The sequence below is a fragment of the Cynocephalus volans genome, chromosome 4 (genome assembly GCF_027409185.1).
Source record: "Cynocephalus volans isolate mCynVol1 chromosome 4, mCynVol1.pri, whole genome shotgun sequence".
NCBI lineage: Eukaryota > Metazoa > Chordata > Mammalia > Dermoptera > Cynocephalidae > Cynocephalus > Cynocephalus volans.
In genome coordinates this window covers 32414885-32435019 of record NC_084463.1, presented here as the reverse complement: position 1 = coordinate 32435019, position 20135 = coordinate 32414885, and the positions used below count along the sequence as shown (strand labels likewise).

At 38.0% G+C, this 20135-nt stretch overlaps 1 protein-coding gene across 1 annotated transcript; it reads left to right on the top strand.

Moving 5' to 3' along the window:
• The first annotated feature begins 15712 nt into the window (after positions 1–15712).
• Positions 15713–16657, top strand: LOC134375928 (olfactory receptor 2H2-like). The gene is given in 1 exon segment (XM_063094661.1): positions 15713–16657. A coding segment is annotated over 1 exon segment (945 nt).
• The last annotated feature ends 3478 nt before the right edge of the window (positions 16658–20135 follow it).

Below are 20135 nucleotides of genomic sequence, written 5' to 3'. Positions count from 1 at the left end.
CCACTTTTACCAAGCCAGGTTACTTAAAGGGGGTGGGTGGGATCCCTTCCTGAAAATTACTTTAAAATGTTATTTAAAATGCTGCCTCTTCAAAAGAACACAGAGGATGGCCAGTAAGCTCAGTTGGTTAGAGTGTGGTGTTGTAACACCAAAGTCAAAAGTTTGGATACTTGCATTGTCCAGCCACACACACACCCAAAAAAGAGAGAAGTTAAAACACAACATCCCAAAACTTATGTAATGCAGCAAAAGCAAGTCTAAAAAGGAAGTTTATATCAATAAATGCATACATTTTTTAAAAAGATATCAAATACACATTCTTATGCTACATCTTTTTTTTTTTTTTTTGTCTTTTTCATGACCGGCACTCAGCCAGTGAGTGCACCGGCCATTCCCATATAGGATCCGAACCCGCGGCGGGAGCGTCGCTGCACTCCCAGCGCCGCACTCTCCCGAGTACGCCACAGGCTCGGCCCCTTATGCTACATCTTAAGGAAGTAGAAGAACAAACTAAACCCAAAATTAGTAGAAAGAAGGAAATAACAAAAATTAGAGCAGAAATAAATAAAATAGAGACTGAAAAAACAGCAGAAAAGATCAAGGAAAATAAGAACTGGTTTTCTGAAAAGATAAATGAAATTGACAAAACCTTAGCTAGGCTAACTAAGAAAAAGAGAGGTAAGTCAAATAAATAAAATCAGAAAACAAAGAGGAGACTTTTCAACTGATACCACAGAAATACAAAGAAACATAAGAGTCTACTATGAACAATCATATGCCAAAAATTGAAACAACCTAGAATGAATGGACAAATGTCCAGAAACATACAACCTACTAAGACTGAACCACAAAGAAATAGGAAATCTGAACATACCAATAAATGAGTAAGAAGACTGAATCAGTAATAAAAAGTCTTTCATCAAAGAAAAACCCAGGACCTGATGGCTTCATTTTTTAATTCTACCAAACAAATCAAAGAGGAAGGAATATTTCCACATTCATTTCATGAAGCCATCACTACCCTGATACCAAAACCAGCTAAGAACACTACAAGAAAATTATAGGCAAATATCTCTAATGAACACAGATGCAAAAATCCTCAACAAAATACTAGCAAATCAAATTCAACAGCACATTAATAAGATCATTCACCATGATCAAGTGGCACTTATGGGACACAAGGATGGTTCGACATATACAAATCAATAAATGTGATACACCACATTAGCAAAATGAAGGACAAAAACCACATAGTCATCTCAATAGATGTAGAAAAAGCATTGGAGAAAGTTCAACATCCTTTTATGATAAAAACTTGCCACAGATTAGGTGTAGAAGGAATACTCCTTAACACAACAAAGGCCATATATGACAAGACTACAGCTAACATCATACTCAATGGTGAAAAGTGGAAAACTTTTCCTTTAAGATCAGGAACAAGACAAGGATGCCCATTCTTGCCACTTCTATTCAACATAGTACTGGAAGTCTTTGCCAGAGCAATTACATGAGAAAAATAAATAAAAGACATCCACATTAGAAAGAAAGAAGTTAAATTGTCACTATGGCAGATGACATAATTTTATATATAGAAAACCATAAAAACTGCACCAAAAACTATTAAGATAAATGAATTCAGTAAAGTAGCATGATAAAAAAGTCAACATAAAAAAAATCGGTAGCATTTATATACTCTAAGAATAAACTATCCAAAAAAGAAATCAAAAAAGCAATCCCATTTATAAAAACATCAAAAAAAATTCAGAAATAAATTTAATCAAATAGGTGAAAGACTTATATACTGAAAACTATAAAACACTGATAAAAAAAACTGAAGGAGACACAAATAAGTGGAAAAATATCAAGTGTTCATAGAAAATGGAATTAAAAGATAATATGAATCTTTCCATGAACTTTTTGAAAACCCCTCATATTGTTAAAATATCCATACTACCTAAAAGAATCTAAAACTTCAATGCAATCTGTATCAAAATCCCAATGACATTCCTTACAGAAATAGAAAAAACAATTCTAGAATTCATATGGAATGGCAAAAGACCTTGAATAGCCCAGGAAATCTTGAGCAAAAAGAACAAAGTTAGAGACATCCCACTACCTAGTTATAAAGTATATCACAAAGCCATAGTAATCAGAACAGCACTGTATCAACAGAAATAAATAAATATTTATTTATTTATCTATAAAATGAAATAGAATAGAGAGCCCATAAATGAAAGCTCACATTTATGGTCAATTGATTTTTCACAAAGTTGACAAAAACAATTGAGAAAGGACGGTCTCTTTAATAAATGCTGTTGAGAAAGCTGCATATCCACATGCAAAAGAATGAAATTGGACTCTTGTCTCACACAATATACAAAAATCAACTCAAAATGAATTAAAGACTTAAACATAAGACCTGAAACTGTAAAACTACTAGAAGAAAATATAGGGGAAAACTATGTGACATTGGTCTGGATAATGATTTCTTGGATTTGACCCCAAAAGCAACAAAAGCAAAAATAGACAAATGGGATTGCACCAAACTAAAAAGCTTCTGCATAGCAAAGGAAACAATTAACAGAGTGAAGAGTTGGCCTATGGATTGGGAGAAAATATTTGGAAGCCATACACCTGATAAGGGGTTAATATCTAAAATATACAAGGAACTCAAACAACTCAAGAGCAAGAAAATAAATAGCCCAATTAAAAATAGACAAAGAATCTGAATAGACATTTCTCAAAAGAAGACATACAAATGGCAGATATATATATATATATATATATATACACACACAGATATATATAAAAACACTAAACATCACTAATCATTATGAAAACGCAAACCAGAACCAAAATGAACAATCTCCTTACACTTTTTAGAATGGCTATTATCAAAAGGACAAAATATAACAAGTGTTGGCATGGATGTGAACAAAAGGGAAGCTTTGAACACCACTGTACCAATGTAAATTAGTACAGCCATTATGGAAAACAGTATGGAAGTTCCTCAAAAAACTAAAAACAGAACTACCATACGATTCAGCAATCCTACTTTTTGGTATATATTAAAAGAAAATGAAATCAATGTCAAAAAGATACCTGCACTCCCATGCACTCCCAGCATCATTCTCAATACCCAACATATGAAAATAGCCTAAGTGACCATCAATGGATAAATGGATAGAGAAAGTGTGGTACACATACACAATGGAATACTATTCAGCCATAAAAAAGAAGGGAATCTTGTAATCTGCAACAGCATGGATGAACTTGGAGGTTATTAAATTAAATGAAATAAGCCAGGCACAGAAAGACAAATACATGATCCCACTTACGTGTAGAGTGTAAAAAAGTTAATCTCACAGAGATAGAGTAGGATAATGGTTACGAGAAGCTGGGGGTTGGGGGGATTAGATGATGTTGGTCAAAGTGTATGACATTTCAGTTAGACAAGGAATAAGTTCAAGAGACCTATTGTACACCATGGTGACTAAAATTAATAACAGTATATTGTATGCTTGAAAATGGTTAAGGGAATAGATTTTAGGTGTTTCCATCACAAAAAAAAATAAAGTATGTGAGGTAATGTATATGTTAAATAGTTCAATTTAGCTATTTTACAATTGTATACATATATCAAGACATCATGTTGTACACCACAACTATAAACTATTTTTACTTTCATTGAAAAAATAAATTTAAAAAAAGAATGATTATGTACCACTGAGAAATAGAGATACAAGTAGATATAGCCAGAGTCCCCTAATATTATGGAAATTCAGCATCCAAGAAAGTCAAGAATCTATGCAATAAGAACAATTTAATACTTCATTTAACTCAAAATACTCTAGCTATGCTTCTATTTTTCTTTCTTAAACTAACATCTGAGTCCCTTGGTGAGGAATATTGTGTTTTTTCATCTTTGTAACCATAATTAAACCTTAGCACTTATTAGGATCTTATTAAATGGTAATTGAATGGTCAGTGAATAAATACATGAACAGTGTGTCATGAACAACTGAGTTGAGCAGATACATCATGTGCCACTTGTCCACTGCTGGCATTCAAACAAACTCATAAACCTGAAATAAATTTAGGTATTGGTTTGGGTTTTTGGCCTTTAAAGGTGCTTCTAGTTTTATGAGGCTATGGAATTGAAACAAGCCTAAAAGAATCTTTAAAGATTTAGAAACACAGTACTGATTCCTGTAATAAACACAAAATTATTACTTGTGGTTCTTTAGAGAGTCTGCACTTTATAGAGTGGATGCCCTACAACTGTGGCAAAATCCATGGGCCAAGGTCATCGGCATCCCGTAGAATTAGAGTCTGTGTGGCAGCCCATGAGAGCTAATAGAAAAAGGCTACACATTCAAATCTTTCAAAACTAACACTACAGCTGCAAAAAGCAAAACCCAACAAAAACTGTTTACTATCCATCAGTTTCCGTCCCATGCAGCAGGAGCTCTTGTATATAAACAGTCCCTCCCCACTCTTCTCCCCACTCTTCTCTCCATCTTCAGGGAAGTTCTTTTTGACCTTTGATCTTCTACTCTCAGGCCCTCCACATGTAGTCTCCCGGTCAAATGACTTCGACCGGGGAGCAGAATGCATCATCACTGGTCACCGTAGTGATTGTGTCTAGAACGCTGGTCTCCATCTGATCAAGGTAAAGCCTCTTCTTAGATCTTACTCTCATCTCGACTTCCCTGATCCTGTGATAATGGTGTGTTTATGTGCTCTGACAATTCTGGGAATGAGAGCAGTTTTTCATAGCAACCAAATGAGCAAGGGGAAGGTGGAAAAGAAGCAGATAAAAACAAGAATGATGCTGACTTCTGAGTCTTCTCTGTTGGGGAAGAAACTCCACTTACAGAAATGGCACCAACATATGCATTTACTCTTCAGATTTATTTTCATCTCATAATTAAGCATATATGTTCTGAGTATTGTTACTATTATTAATCTTCTTGATAGTGTAACCATAATAAAATCGGGGAAATTAACAACAGGCAGGTACAGGCGATCCTCTCATCAAAGGCCAGAGTGTTAAAGAAGAGGGAACTGAGTATTTAAAAGATGAGATGATGTTCTTAGGCTTCTACAGCTGAGTGGTAACTGAGCTGAAGTGAGAATGTAGAAAATACTTTTTGTGCTTTTATAAAACACAATGTTAGAGAGGTCCCAATAGCTCCCGGGCCCACGTGCTCCCCCCCCCAAAGAACCCACTTTGGACCAGGTAGGCGCTGCCACAGGACATCCCCACCCTGGCCAGTGTGCACCACCCAGAGAGGTCCCCAGAGAAGCCCTGAGAACTACCAGGCCCACACACCCCCTAAGGCATGTGCCCCAGACCAGGTAGGTGCAACCACAGGACCCCCAGACCAGGCCAGTGCACACCGCCCAGAAAGGTCCTATAGCCACCAGGCCCACAGGGCCCCAAGCCACCCGCATCACAACAGGTAGGCACTGCTGCAAGATTCCCAGCCCAGGCAAGTCTGTGTAGGCCAGAGAGGCCCAAGCCTCCTGCCCACAGGCACCAAGGCAGCCTGCCAAATTGGCAATCCCAGCAGGATCCTAGCCAGGCATTAGGGTCAAACGAGTGTACTGTGAAATCCCCTGCCACAATGTCTAAACTCCAAAGGAAAGACACCAGAAATATGAAAAATCAAGAAAGTACACCACCAAAGGGTAATAATAACTCTCAAGCTCTAGATCCTATAGAACAGGAAGTCCTTGAAATGACTGACAAGGAATTTCGAGCGATAATTCTAAGAAAACTAAATGAGATATAAGAAAACTCAGTTAGACAACACAATGAAATGAGAAAAACTATACAGGACCTGAAAGAAGAAATGTACAAAGAAATCAATGCCTGAAAAACAATGTAGCAGAGCATGCAGAGCTGAAGAATTCATTCAACAAAATAAAAAACACAACAGAGAGTTTAACCAGCAGGCTAGAACAAGCAGAAGAGAGAATTCCTGACCTCGAAGATGGGCTGTTTGAAATAACACAGGCAGACCAAAAAATAATAATAATAACTAAAAACATTAAAGAAAATCTAAGAGAGGTAACAGACAACCTTAAGTGCTCAAATATCTAAATCATGGTTATTCCAGAAGGGGAGGAAAAAGGAAATGGCATTGAAAATATATTCAATGAAATAATGGCAGAAAACTTCCCAGGTATAGAGAAAGACACAGATCTTCAGATTCAGGAGGCTCAAAGATCCCCAAACATATTCAACCCAAAAAGGTCCACTCCAAGACATGTTATAGGCAAATTGGCAAAACTCAAAGACAAAGAGAGAATCTTAAAAGCTGCAAGAGAGAAGCGTCAAGTCACCTATAAGGGAACCCCAATCAGACTAACATCAGACTTTTCATCACAAACCCTAAAAGCCAGAAAAGAATGGGATGATATATTCCAAATACTGAAAAACAAAGATTGCCAGCCAAGAATACTTTACCCAGCAAGGCTATCCTTCTGAAATGAATGGCAAACAGTATATTTCTCAGACAGACAAAAACTACATAAGTTCACTAACACACAGCCATCCTTAAAAGAAATTCTCAAGGGAGTACTGGATTTGATACCTGAAAAACAACCACCACTGTCATAAATACTCAGGAAAAAAAAATACCCATGAGTAAAATTAAAATGCTACCAATAAAGAGAAAAAAAGTTTATCTACCACCCCAAGAAACCAACAAATACAGAAGACAAACAGTAAATCAGAAACAAAGGAACAAAAGATACTTAAGACATCTAAACAAAAATCAATAAAATACTAGGAGTAAATCGACACTTTTCAATAACAACTCTTAATGTAAAAGGATTAAATTCCCCACTCAAAAGACACAGACTGACTAACTGCATTAAAAAGGTGGACCCAGCTATATGCTGCCTTCAAAAGACTCACCTCACCTGTAAAGACACACATAGACTAAGAGTGAAAGGATGGAAAAAGATTTACCATGCAAACAGAAATGAAAAACAAGCTGGAGTAGCTATTCTTATATCTGATAAAATAGACTTTAAACCAAAAACCATAAAAAGAGATAAAGAAGGCCACTATATAAAAATAAAAGGATTTATCCATTAAGAAGACATAACAATCATAAATATATATGCCTCCAATGTTGGAGCAGCCAGATTTGTAAAGCAAGCACTATTAGACCTAAAGAATGAGATAGACACTAATACCATAATAGCAGGGGACCTGAACACCCCACTCTCAATATTGGACAGATCATGTAGGCAAAGAATCAGCAGAGAAACACAAGATGTAAACAACACTTTACAGAACATTCCATCCAACAACCTCAGAATATTCATTCTTCTCATCAGCACATGGAACATTCTGCAAGATAGATCACATGTTAGGTCACAAATCAAGTCTCAAGAAATTTTTAAAAATTGGAATTATTCCATGTATTTTTCAGATCACAATGGATTAAAATTAGAAATCAATAACAAACAAAACTCTGAAAACTATACAAACAGGTGGAAATTAAACAACATTCTACTTCATGACATATGGGTCCAAGAAGAAATTAAACAGGAAATCAAAAAATTTATTGAAACTAATGAAAATAATGATACATCATACCAAAACCTGTAGGATACTGCAAAAGTGGTACTAAGGGGGAAATTTATTACATTAAATGCTTCCTTCAGAAGAATGTAAAGATGGCAAATAAACAACCTAACACTTCACCTTAAAGAACTAGAAAAACAAGAACAATCCAAACCCAAACTTAGCAGATGGAAAGAAATAATTAAGATCAGAGCAGAACTTAATAAAGTAGAAACCAAAAAAAATGATGTAAAAGATCAATGAATCAAAAAGTTGGTTTTTTGAAAAAATAAATAAAATTGACAGACCATTAACAAGGCTAACTAAAAAAAGAAGAAAGAAGACCCAAATAACAAAAGTTAGAAATGAAAAAGGTGATATTACAACTGATACCTCAGAAATACATGGAATCATTAGAGACTACTATACACAACTATATGCCAACAAATTTGAAAATCTGGAGGAAATAGATACATTTCTGGGCACACACAAACTACCAAAACTTAGCCAAGAAGATGTAGAAAATATGAACAAAGCAATAACAATAAAAGAGATTGAAGATGTTATCAGAAGACTCTCCACAAAGAAAAGCCCAGGACCAGATGGGTTCACTGCAGATTTCTACCAAACCTTCAAAGAGGAATTGACACCAATTCTCTACAAACTATTCCAAAAGATTGAAACAGAGGCCATTTTCCCAAACTCATTCTATGAAGCAAACATCACCCTGATACCAAAACAAGACAAAGATACAACAAGAAAAGAGAACTACAGGCCAATATCTTTGATGAATATAGATGCAAAAATCCTTAATAAAAATACTAGCTAACAGAATACAGCAACACATACAAAAAATCATACACCATGATCAAGTGGGATTCATCCCAGGGATGCAAGGTTGGTTCAACATACTCAAATCAATAAATGTGATACACCACATCAGTAAAATCAAAGACAAAGACCATATGATCGTCTCTATAAATGCTGAAAAAGCATTTGACAAAATTCAACATTCGTTCATGATAAAGACTCTCTACAAGTTTGGTATAGATGGAAAGTATCTCAACATAATTAAAGCCATATATGATAAGCGCTGCCAATATCATCCTAAACAGGGAAAAGTTGAAAGCTTTTCCCTTAAGAACAGGAACTAGACAAGGATGCCCACTCTCTCCACTCCTATTCAACATAGTGTTGGAAGTACTAGCCAGAGCAATCAGAGAAGAGAAGGAAATAAAGGGCATCCAGATTGGAAAAGATGAAGTCAAACTGTCCCTGTCTGCAGATGATATGATCCTATATATTGAACAGCCTAAAGACTCTATAAAAAACTCTTAAAGAGTTGATAAATGATTTCAGCAAAGTTGGAGGATACAAAATCAACACACTAAAATCAATAACATTTCTATACTCCAACAGTGAACATGCAGAAAAAGAAATCAAGAAAGCTAGGCCATTTACAATAGCCACCAAAAAAAATAAAATACTTAGGAATAAAGTTAACCAAGGATGTGAAAAATCTCTATGAAGAGAACTACAAACTACTGTTGAGAGAAATTAAAGAGGACACAAGAAGATGGAAAGATATCCCATGCTCTTGGATTGGAAGAATTAACATTGTGAAAATTTCCATAGTACCCAGAGTGATCTACAAATTCAATGCAATCCCCATCAAAATTCCAGTGACATTTTTCTCTGAACTGGAAAAAATTATCATAACATTTATATGGAATAACAAAAGATGACGAATAGCAAAAACAACCAAAACAGCATGGTACTGGCATAAAAACAGACACGTGGATCAATGAAATGGAATAGAATCCAGAATCCAGAAATCAACCCATACACCTACAGCCATCTGATCTTCAACAAAGGCACCAAGTCTACACATTGGGGAAGAGACTGCCTCTTCAGCAAATGGTACTGAGAAAACTGGATATTCATATGCAGGAAAATGAAACTAGACCCGTACACCTCACCATATACCAAAATCAACTCAAAATGGATTAAAGAATTAAATATATACCCTGAAACAATAAAACTCCTTAAAGAACACATAAGGGAAACAGTCCAGGAAGTAGGATTGGGCACAGACTTCATGAATATGACCCAAAAAGAATGGGCAACCAAAGGAAAAATAAACACATGGGATTATATCAAACTAAAAAGCTTCTCCACAGCAAAAGAAACAATACAGACTGAAAAGACAACTGACAGAGTGGGAGAAGATATTTGCAAAATATACATCTGACAAAGGATTAATAGCCAGAATATACAAGGAACTCAAACAACTTTACAGCAAAAAAAACAAGTAACCCTATTAAAAAATGAGCAAAGGAGCTGAATAAGCATTTCTCAAAGGAAGATACATGAATGGCCAACAGACACATGAAAAAATGCTCAACATCACTCAGCATTTGGGAAATGCAAATTAAAACCACACTGAGATACCATATCACACCAGTTAGGATGGCTAATATCCAAAAGACTGAGAATGATAAACGCTGGCGAGGTTGCGGAGAAAAAGGAACTCTCATACATTGTTGGTGGGACTGCAAAATGGTGCAGCCTCTATGGAAAATGGTATGGAGGTTCCTCAAAGAATTACAGATAGATCTGCCATACGACCCAGCTATCCCACTGCTGGGAATATACCCAGAGGAATGGAAATCATCAGGTCGAAGGCTGACCTGTACACCAATGTTTATTGCAACAGTATTTATAGTAGCCAGGAGTTGGAACCAGCCCAAATGTCCATCATCAGATGAGTGGATAAGGAAACTGTGGTACATCTACACAATGGAATACTGCTCTGCTATAAAAAAGAATGAAATACTGCCATTCACAGCAACATGGATGGACTTAGAAAAAATTATATTAAGTGAGATAAGTCAGGCACAGAAAGAGAAATACCACATGTTCTCATTTATTTGTGGGAGCTAAAAATAAATAAATAAATAAACAAATTGGGGGGTGGGGAAGAAAACACAACAATCACTATTCCTTGAACTTGTTAAGACAATGAACAGATATGATATTGATGGGGGGGAAGGGAGGATTCAGTAAAAGGATACGAATAGCAACTACATTGTATATTGATAAAATTAAATTTAATTTTTTAAAAAAATTTTAAATTAATAAAACACAATGCTGCCTTTTCTGCGTGATTCAGTTTTTGTTTTTAGTATTTTTTTGTCTTTGCACAGGTAAGTGGGGGGGGGGAGGGAAAATCCAAGGATAGATCTTTCCCCCTTGAGGATTTCAGCCTACCATTTCCTCTCCACCTTCATATAGCTATACATATTTAATTTTGTGTGTGTTCTTATATACACACATATGAGGGTACTTCAGAAAGTTTGTAGAAGAATAGAATTAAAAGAGAATATGAATCTTTCCATGAACTTTTTGAAGTACCCTCACAGAGCTGTTAACAATGACTACTGAAGAGGTAGGGAACGGCGGTAGAATGAGAAATTTGACTATCCTATCTACAGGATTCAGCAGTACATATCGATTTTCTTCTGTAAGCACACATAAAGTTTAGAACAAATGAAATATTTTAAAAATCCTTTTTTCTGGGTCTCAAAGTCTTTTCTGAACATCTATTTTGTGTGTGTGTGAAGAGAGCATTTTAAATCTGAACACTTGAGTATTTCATAAGAATGAAAACCAGGAGAAGTCTCCAAATATTGATGGATTTATTGATCTTCATACTTACTGAAGTGGTTTGTGAACAGAAAAGTCTAATTTAAGCAGCTCAGAAAGATAGGAGCAAAGTTATTCATGGTAGACCCCATGGGTCCCCTAACTGTATTAGCTCAGAGCAGGCATTGGTAAGTCCCGAGGTGAACGAGGTCCCACATTCAGACCGAAGGCCTATTTTTGCCTGGGAGGTGGTCCCAATGGCCTCATCAGTCTCAGCAAGCTGAGTCTTCCTGGAATACACAGGAAATTTCCAGGGCATTAGTTGCTATTGTCTCACTTTGATTCTGCACCCCAAGATACTAACAAAAGCAGTTCTCTGATCCCAGTACCTCTTCAAGCACCATGGTGTCCTGGAGGTAAGTGAATTGCCCTCCTGCTCAGTCTATGACCAAACCTGGGCTGAAATACTATAAAATGCATCTGAGAAGGAAATAGGAACCTAAGTGATACCTTCAGGAACAGTTATATTTTGTTAGATTGAGTGGAGAAAAGAACATATTCCAGGCAGAGAAGACAATATGAATAGAGCCACAGTGGTAAATAACAATAATAATCAAAAACATTTTATGCATTTTGAGGAAGGGAAGTTCAAACATGTTGCCTAGGACACTTGAAGGCAAGGCAATTAGCCTAGGGATAGAAGCAAGGACTCTCTTCTGCAAGACAGATCACCAGGACCTGACTGTGGTCAGCCATATGGAAGCCAACGAGGATGGTCTTTGTTACCTGTGGTAAATTCTGTCCAAGATTTGCACGTGTTTGCCTGAGCTTGGAGGGTGAGAGGAAGAAAATGCTGCAAACCAACAGCATCTTCTGTAATCATTTCGGACATTCACATTACTAATTTATTAGCTGGTCTTAGAACCAGAAGTTCATCATAATGGAGACAGTTTATCTGTGCAACCACAGCCTTATAGTACCATGCTTTATATTCATCTGACATTAAATTGCTTTTCAAAATAAATAGTGCAAGGTTTACAGGTGGCAGAATTACTGTTTAATGCTTTTTTTCTCCTTTCTGTAATTTATTTTTAGTGTGTTAGAAAACCCTGGGGGGAAATGAATGCAATTTATTTTTCAATTAAAAAAACATAGTAGAGAGATGAATGTACCCAGAATGAGCCCAGTGCTGCTGACAATAATGGGCTGGTGTCTTTCACATTGCCATGTTCACACAATTCTTCTAAAAGTGATTACCACTGCTGGTCATGCAGAGTATGTGGTCCAGGAGGCAGAGTTCCTCAAATCCAAGAAGATCTAGAGGCATGTTCCCAAAGGATGTCAGAAACCAGAGAAAGAGTGTTCTCAACTGCTAGGGTGTGGCAGGCGATAAATTCAGTCTGTCTCTGTCATTTTTTAGGGCCTGTTACTGTCCCCCTCACCCTCTGTATTCTCTGCCCCACCCAGCACATGCCAGCTTTTAGCACCAGATGTGTCATTATGTAATAGCAAACTCTATATGGCAAGTGTACATATACTGGCTCACTCAAGAGTACTCTGGGCCGAGCACAGATGTTGGTAAGAAAAAAAAGGAAAAGAACATTCCCTCAAGTCCTTGAGCCCTCAAGGACATGTCAACTTGTACTAACCAGTACGGGATGTATCAGTGTAAGTGGATGAAACCTGCCTTAGAAGGGTTATAGCAGCTGTGAAAATAATAGGGGTGTTGAAAAAGCCAGATTTGATCATTATACAACATATGTACGTATAGAAACATCAAATTGTACCCCACAAATATGAACAATTGCAATGTGTTCAATTAAAAAATAAACTAAAAAAGAAGGCTGCCAGTGGGGTGGGGGGTGAACATGATGTAATTGGGCAGATTCTATTTTTTAACTTATTTTTAACTGTACATATTTGTGGGGTAAAGTGCATTGTTTCAATACATGTGTATTATACACTGATTCTCTTAGGGAAGATAGCATATCCGTCACCTAAACATTTATCTTTTTTTTTTGTGGTGATTACGTTCAAGGTCCTCTTTTATAGCTATTTAGAAATGTACAATATAATATTATAGCTATAGTCAGCCTGGAACACCAGAACTTATTCTTCCTATCTATCTGTGACTTTGTACCCATTAATCCTGGGGAGATCGTATTGGAGGAAAGATGTCACAGCACAAAAATAGGATGACAGCTCCTGAACTCGGAGTGAAATGATCAGGGTTTATAGAACAATATCCTAGGACTTAAATGAGCCATTTATTTAGATGTAGAAAATCAGAGAATATACACCAAATGAATATACTTCAAATAAATGAATGAAGATGGACATAATAAAGCTTGTCCAAGAAGACATTATGAGTGAGCACCTGTTTAAAATCCAAGAGAAAACTAGAACTCACGTATCACGACACCTCCCCAGGAGGGGCTGTCTTTTTAGAACTGGAGGGCATTTATCAATAGTATTGTTAGACTAAAAAAATAAAATAAAATAAAATAAATAACTGGAGGCATGAGAGAACACAGAAAATTCGGATTAAGGAAAATATTACTAAGGAGTCAAGGAACATGGAAAAGGAGGGAGAAGGACAGCAAGAGGAAAGTTAACCTAGTTTCCCACATGCCTACTATAGTATGGCCCAGAAACTCCCTCTCCCCTCCCTGCATTCCTCAGTGCCATGTTGTGCTGGCACTTTCCAGATTCATCTTGTAGCTCTAAGTAGAGAACTCTACCACAAGTGCTCACAGACTAGAGGGTGACAAGAAAACGAACAAAGCCCATAGCCCTCTTGAGGGATAATATTGTTTCAGAAATGCACCATAAGGACTGTTTCCAGTTGTGGAGGGCGGCCAGAAAGTCAATTATATGAGGGGAAAGTCAACAGATGTAGTCACAAATACTGAGCCGGAAATCAATTCATATTGATTTTATTTCTGTTTATTACTGAAATGTAAGAGAAATCGGTACCACTATCATGTCTGCATTGCAGGGAGGAATCTGATGGGCAGAGAGGGCAATGGTGTGACTGAAGCTGCAAATGAATAAATATTTAATGAGTGCTCCACGTGTGCAAGTGACTTTTCCGGACACTGAAATGAGTAAAGTGAGATCCCTGCCACATGGCTCCATTTCATAACGTCCAAAATGTTCAACACGGACATACTTTTAGGTCCCCGCAAATGGGCAATGTGCACAAAATGTAGGTGAGAACTTGCCATTCCCTTCACGTATACCTCTGCTGTAAATCTGCTCTTTCTTAAGTGCTGGCCTGACAAGCAAGGCACACACCTGGATTCTCTACCACCTGTAACTACAACTTCTTCTAATTTAGGTCTTGATTGGGGTTTTCCATGAGCTGTCAAGACTGGTTCCAGTAGAAAGATGAAGCAAGAAAGGCAAATGTAGGGACCAACCCTGAGAAAACTCAAAGCCATTCTTCAGGGTTTCAGCAGAGTTTAGGTCCAGAGCCCAGTCCATTGGACAACCCAGCACAGGTTACAGAGCAGAGATTTGAATAGAGTAGTGTGTCGCTAGCTTTTTTTTTTTTTTTTTTCTTTTTAAACTCATCTCACAGAAACATGACCATCAGTAATAATAAACAGTGTCTTATATCTGCAGACATTCTCACATCGGGTCATAGGCCACCAGAGGAAGTAGAAGACAACAGTGCTATATGAGCAGCTTAAGAATGTCCCTGAAGTAATTTCAATATTCAGTCACGTAAAAGATTTTCAGACTCAGAGACACGTATTATTAGGAAAATCATAGCCAACTCCATGGAGCTGAGGGCAAAATGGGACAAGCATATCTAGAAAATTAAAATTCTGGTGGAAGATCAACCGGCCTAGGCTTTTGCAGATGTGGGCAGAGAGCAACTAAGTGACTGCTTGCTACCAACCTCTGTCACACCATCAAATGGGAAAACACCAAGCGATGCAATGTCATAAAGTACAGCATAGTTCACAGATTCATGGTGGCCTCATCACTCCTTGATGGAAATCTCACTGAGTGACGCAACATTACATGAATAATTCTGCTCATTAGGAAAGTAGAGTATATGCTCTGAGATGAGTACAGAAGTGAAATTGGTTTTGTTTTTTCGGTTTTTTTGGAGGTGGAGAACACAAATGTTAACCTGAAGTCACTTAAGCAGAAGTCAAGGGGTAGCTTTGACTCTAAGGAAAAGGGTAGGAGAATCCAGTAATGCTGTTGCTCCCAAAAATGCAGGGGTTAAACATTCACCTACTACACTTGAGCCTTCTAGGAGTTTGCTAGACTCATCCAAGTCTGAAGAAACGAGCAGGTGAAAACGCCCAAGAAGGCACTAATAACAAAGAAAGGCCAGTAAAAGCCTACAGAAAATATTGATATAAAATAGGCAATTTTACTAGAATCAAAAGCCACCTGTCTCTGCCTGCTCTAGGTAGCATTCTACCTGATGTGCTGCTCTTCTCAGTTCCAGGTGGGTGCTCAATGGATGTGGCCAATAACACCATCCCTGGTGGCTTCATCCTAATGGGCTTCTCAGATAACCCCAGGCTGGAAAAGATCCTCTTTGTGGCTGTGACTATCTTTTACACAGTCACCCTCGTGGGCAACATCACCATCATAATCCTGTCCCACATTGACCCCCACCTCCAGACCCCCATGTACTTCTTCCTCACCCAACTCTCCTTCCTGGACCTCTGCTTAACCACCAGCTGCGTTCCCCAGATGCTGGTCAACCTCTGGGGCCCAGACAAGACTATCAGCTACTTGGGATGTGCAGCTCAACTCTACATCTTCCTGGGACTGGGAGCTGCTGAGTGCGTGCTGCTGCTCATCATGGCCTTTGACCGCTAAGTGGCCGTATGCCGACCTCTGCAGTATGCAGTCATCATGCACCCGCACCTGTGCCAGAAGCTGGCGCTTCTCGTATGGACCAGTGGGATTGTTAGCACCTTGGTGCACTCCCCCACCACCATGAAGCTGCCCTTCTGCCATCACCATCGGGTAGATGACTTTGTCTGTGAAGTCCCTGCGTTGATCCGCCTGGCCTGCGGAGACACGCGGGTCAACGAGCTCCAGATATCGGTGATTGGCACTGTCTTCCTGATGGGGCCGCTCCTGCTCATCCTCATCTCCTACGGCTACATCGCCCGGGCAGTGCTGACCATCCAGTCCCAGGAGGGGAGGAGCAAGGCCTTCCGCACCTGCTCTTCCCACCTGGCCGTGGTCTTCCTCTTCTACTGCAGTGGCACCGCGGTCTACGCCCAGCCCCGGAGCCATTTTTCCCAGAAGGGAGGGAAATTCCTGACTCTTTTCTATACGGTGGTAATCCCCACTCTCAACCCTCTCATCTACACCTTGAGGAACAAGGACGTGAAGGGAGCTCTCAAGAGGCTATTTGGGAAAGACAGAAGAGTCAGTGAGGAGTGAGAGGCTCATACTCAATGGGGAAGGTCAACTTCTGTCCAGTGCATTTACTCACAGCGTTTAACCTGTGTTACTTTTATGCACAGGAGACTGTCAACTAGCAACGCTAACGCAAAGAGCCAAGAGTGGTTTTATCTAGACAGTGGAAGGGTCAAGAAAAGCAAAACTACATGAGACACTCCCAGCCCCACCCTCAAAAAGGAGCTAATACAGGTGTGGGTTTGGAGTTGCAAGACACTGGCTTAAAAACTGGCTCATGTATGTGACACACAACTCTTCGTACTTTTAAAAGGAATCCAAAACACAAATTAGGAGGAAGACAAACCCGTGGCCAGCTTCTGGATTCTGCCCAATGTGATTCTTACACATCACTCACTCTTGAGAATGAGCATCATGTCTGATCAGAATGACAAGAAACAGATATGTGAGATCTCATCCATGAAGTACCCTAAAGAAAAGAAAAATTTCGAGGCATTCTCAGTGTGCCAGCTATCCTGGATTTATTTTTTAAAAAACACTGTATTCTAACTGTAGATGCATATGAAGCTGTAACAATTAAAGAGACCCCACAGACTCTTTATGTAGTGTCCCCCAATGCTAACACCTTGCAAAACTGTAGTACAATATGCCAGCCAGGATGCTGACATTGGCACAGACATACTGAACATTTCTACCTCCACAGGGATCCTCATGTTGCCTTTTACAGCTGCATCTACTTCCCTCACAGCACCACCACACCTGCTGCCTTAGTCCTGGCAACAACTAATCTGACCTCTGTTTCTACATTTTTGCCAATTCAGGAATTTTATATAAATAGAATTATATAACAAGTAATGTCTCAGGACTTTTTTTTTTTTTTTTCATTCAGCATATAATTCTGGAGATTCATCCAGGTTCTTGTGTGTCTCAATAGTTTGTTCCTCTTTATTGCCAAAATATTCCACGGTTATTGATGTATCAGTTTATCTAATCATTCACCCACTGAAGGACATCTGGATTGTTTCCAGTTTGGGGCTATTATGAATAAAGCTGCTATGAAGACATGTGAACAGGCTTTTTTGTGTGATTATTAGGTTTGTGATTCTCTGGGGTAAATGCCAAAGAATGCAATTGCTGGGTTGTATCATAAGCACATCTAATTTTGTAAGAAATTGTACCCTTTCCGGGCCGACCCCATGGCTCACTCGGGAGAGTGCAGCGCTGGGAGCGCAGCCGGGCTCTCGCCGCAGGTTCGGATCCTATGTAGGGATGGCCAGTGCACTCACTGGCTGAGCGCGGTGCGGATGACACCAAGCCAAGGGTTACGATCCCACACACACACACAAAAAGAAGTTTTACCCTTTCCAGAGTGGCTGTACAATTTATCATTCCCATAAGCAACATTTCAGCAATCCATTTTCTCTGCATCCCTGCATTTGGTACTGTCACTATATATTTTTCTTAATTTTAGCCATTCTGGTAAGTGTGTAGTGATATTTCATTGTGGTTTTAATTTGCATTTCCCTAATGACTATTAATGATAAACATCTTTTCTTATTTCATCAGCATATTTTCTTCAGTGTATCTCCTTTTCTTTTACCTATGTTCCTAACTGGTTTGAGACTTCCTTATATATTCTAGATATGTTTCTTGTCAAGACACATGACTTGGAAATATCTTCTCCCAGTCTGTAATTTTTCATTCTCTTAACAAGGTCTTTCACACAGCAAATGTTTTAAATTTTGATGAAATCCAATATGTCAATTTTTACTTTTAGATCATTCTTTTGGTGTCATACATAAAAACTTTTCACCAAGATATAGGTTCTCAAGTTTTCTTCCATTTTTTAAAAAGTTTTATAGTTTTACATTTTGCATTTTAACCCATGATCCATTTAATTTTTGCATAAACTATGAGGTCAAGTTCTACTTATTTAGCAAATGGATGTCCAACTGATCCTATTCTATTTGTTGAAAAGAGCTTCATCAGCTCCAAGTCTGGCATATGTGAGGAATAAAAGAAAACCAGAGACTTCACCTGTCATTCCTCAGGTACTGAGCTCCCAGCTGGGCCTCCTCCTTCTACTTCAGAATTTTATGTTTTACATTCAAAGTGCAGGGTTTTTAGTTGGAAAATTAGGTCTATCTTCACACAAGTGAAGCTCTTTTAATGTAAGTGAGGATATCAATGGGTACTTATTTTTTCCACTGATGTTTTTTATTGACTATTTTTTATTATATGGTGAAGGTATTGTCCAATTTCTGCACTGCATATAGACTATTTGTCTTTTGTAACTAATTAACTATCCATGGAGAGAGACTTTGAGACTACACAAGTATCCTGCTCATTAAAATGTCCCTATAGATTTAGTTAGCATCTATTGGTGCTTCATGCCTGATCCAATCTTCACCACAGTGGTTGAAAAAAATGATTGTTTTCCAACTTCATGCTGTTGATGTCTATAGATTGAGATTCTATCCAGCAACCTCACTTTTTAAGTTTTAATAGTGTGGAAAACCATGAATTTTTCAAAAGTCATATTGTAGCATCTTTATTTATTCAGATATTCCTCTGAATAGATAAGACTCTTAAGCTTCTCAAGCTGGTTTTAATTTCCTAGAGCTCAAAAGTTCTCTTTTTCTCTTTCAAGCTCCTCTATGTGTTTTTAATTACATTACTTATCCAGCATATTGACATGTCTGTAGCAGGGAGGCAGTCTGCAATAGTTCACTTCACCAAGATGTAGAAAGCAAATTATCTAGATCAGTGCTCCTCAAAAGTTCTACTCAAAAGTCCTAGACAAGACAAAGGGTTTGCACCAAATGGAAATCACATACTGTTTCCTTTATTAAGACAGTTTTACTATTTTTTTAAATGTCAGCTTATCTAGAAAGTATGTTCATTAATGTGATTTACATTTTTGCACAATCTTCTTACATCAACAGTTCATAGGCCACACTTCGAGTAACAGAGATCTGGATGGCTCACTGATCAGAGGAAGCAATATTTCCATCCTGAACAGTTCCCCATGGTTCAAGAGCTGTCCTTGTACAGAGATGCAATTAATCAAGGTTCATGATTTCATGCTATGCGAAGCATGGGAGATGAAATGTGCCTCAGATGGGATAAATCCTAAATAAGTTGTTGCCAACTGAAGGCCAAGATGCATTTTCTACATAATACTTCTATTTGTGAATGCAAAGTCTACTACTCTAAAACATTACCCTGAATGACTTTCACCTTCCTGTCCTGCCAGAGCTGAAATTCCACCCATGAGAGCTAGGGTGAGGTGATTTTTATTTCATTAACTACAATTCAATCATTTGGCAAAGAGACTTTTAAAATGCACATAGCAATTTAATTTATCTTTAGCAGTTTAGAAAAATAATTTAAAAGATTTCTAAGCACTCTTTTTCAAAATTAAGGAAAGGAAACCATTTCACTCAATAAATAGAAAAAAGTTTATATATTTCAAATAGCTACAATAGGCACATATTATTTT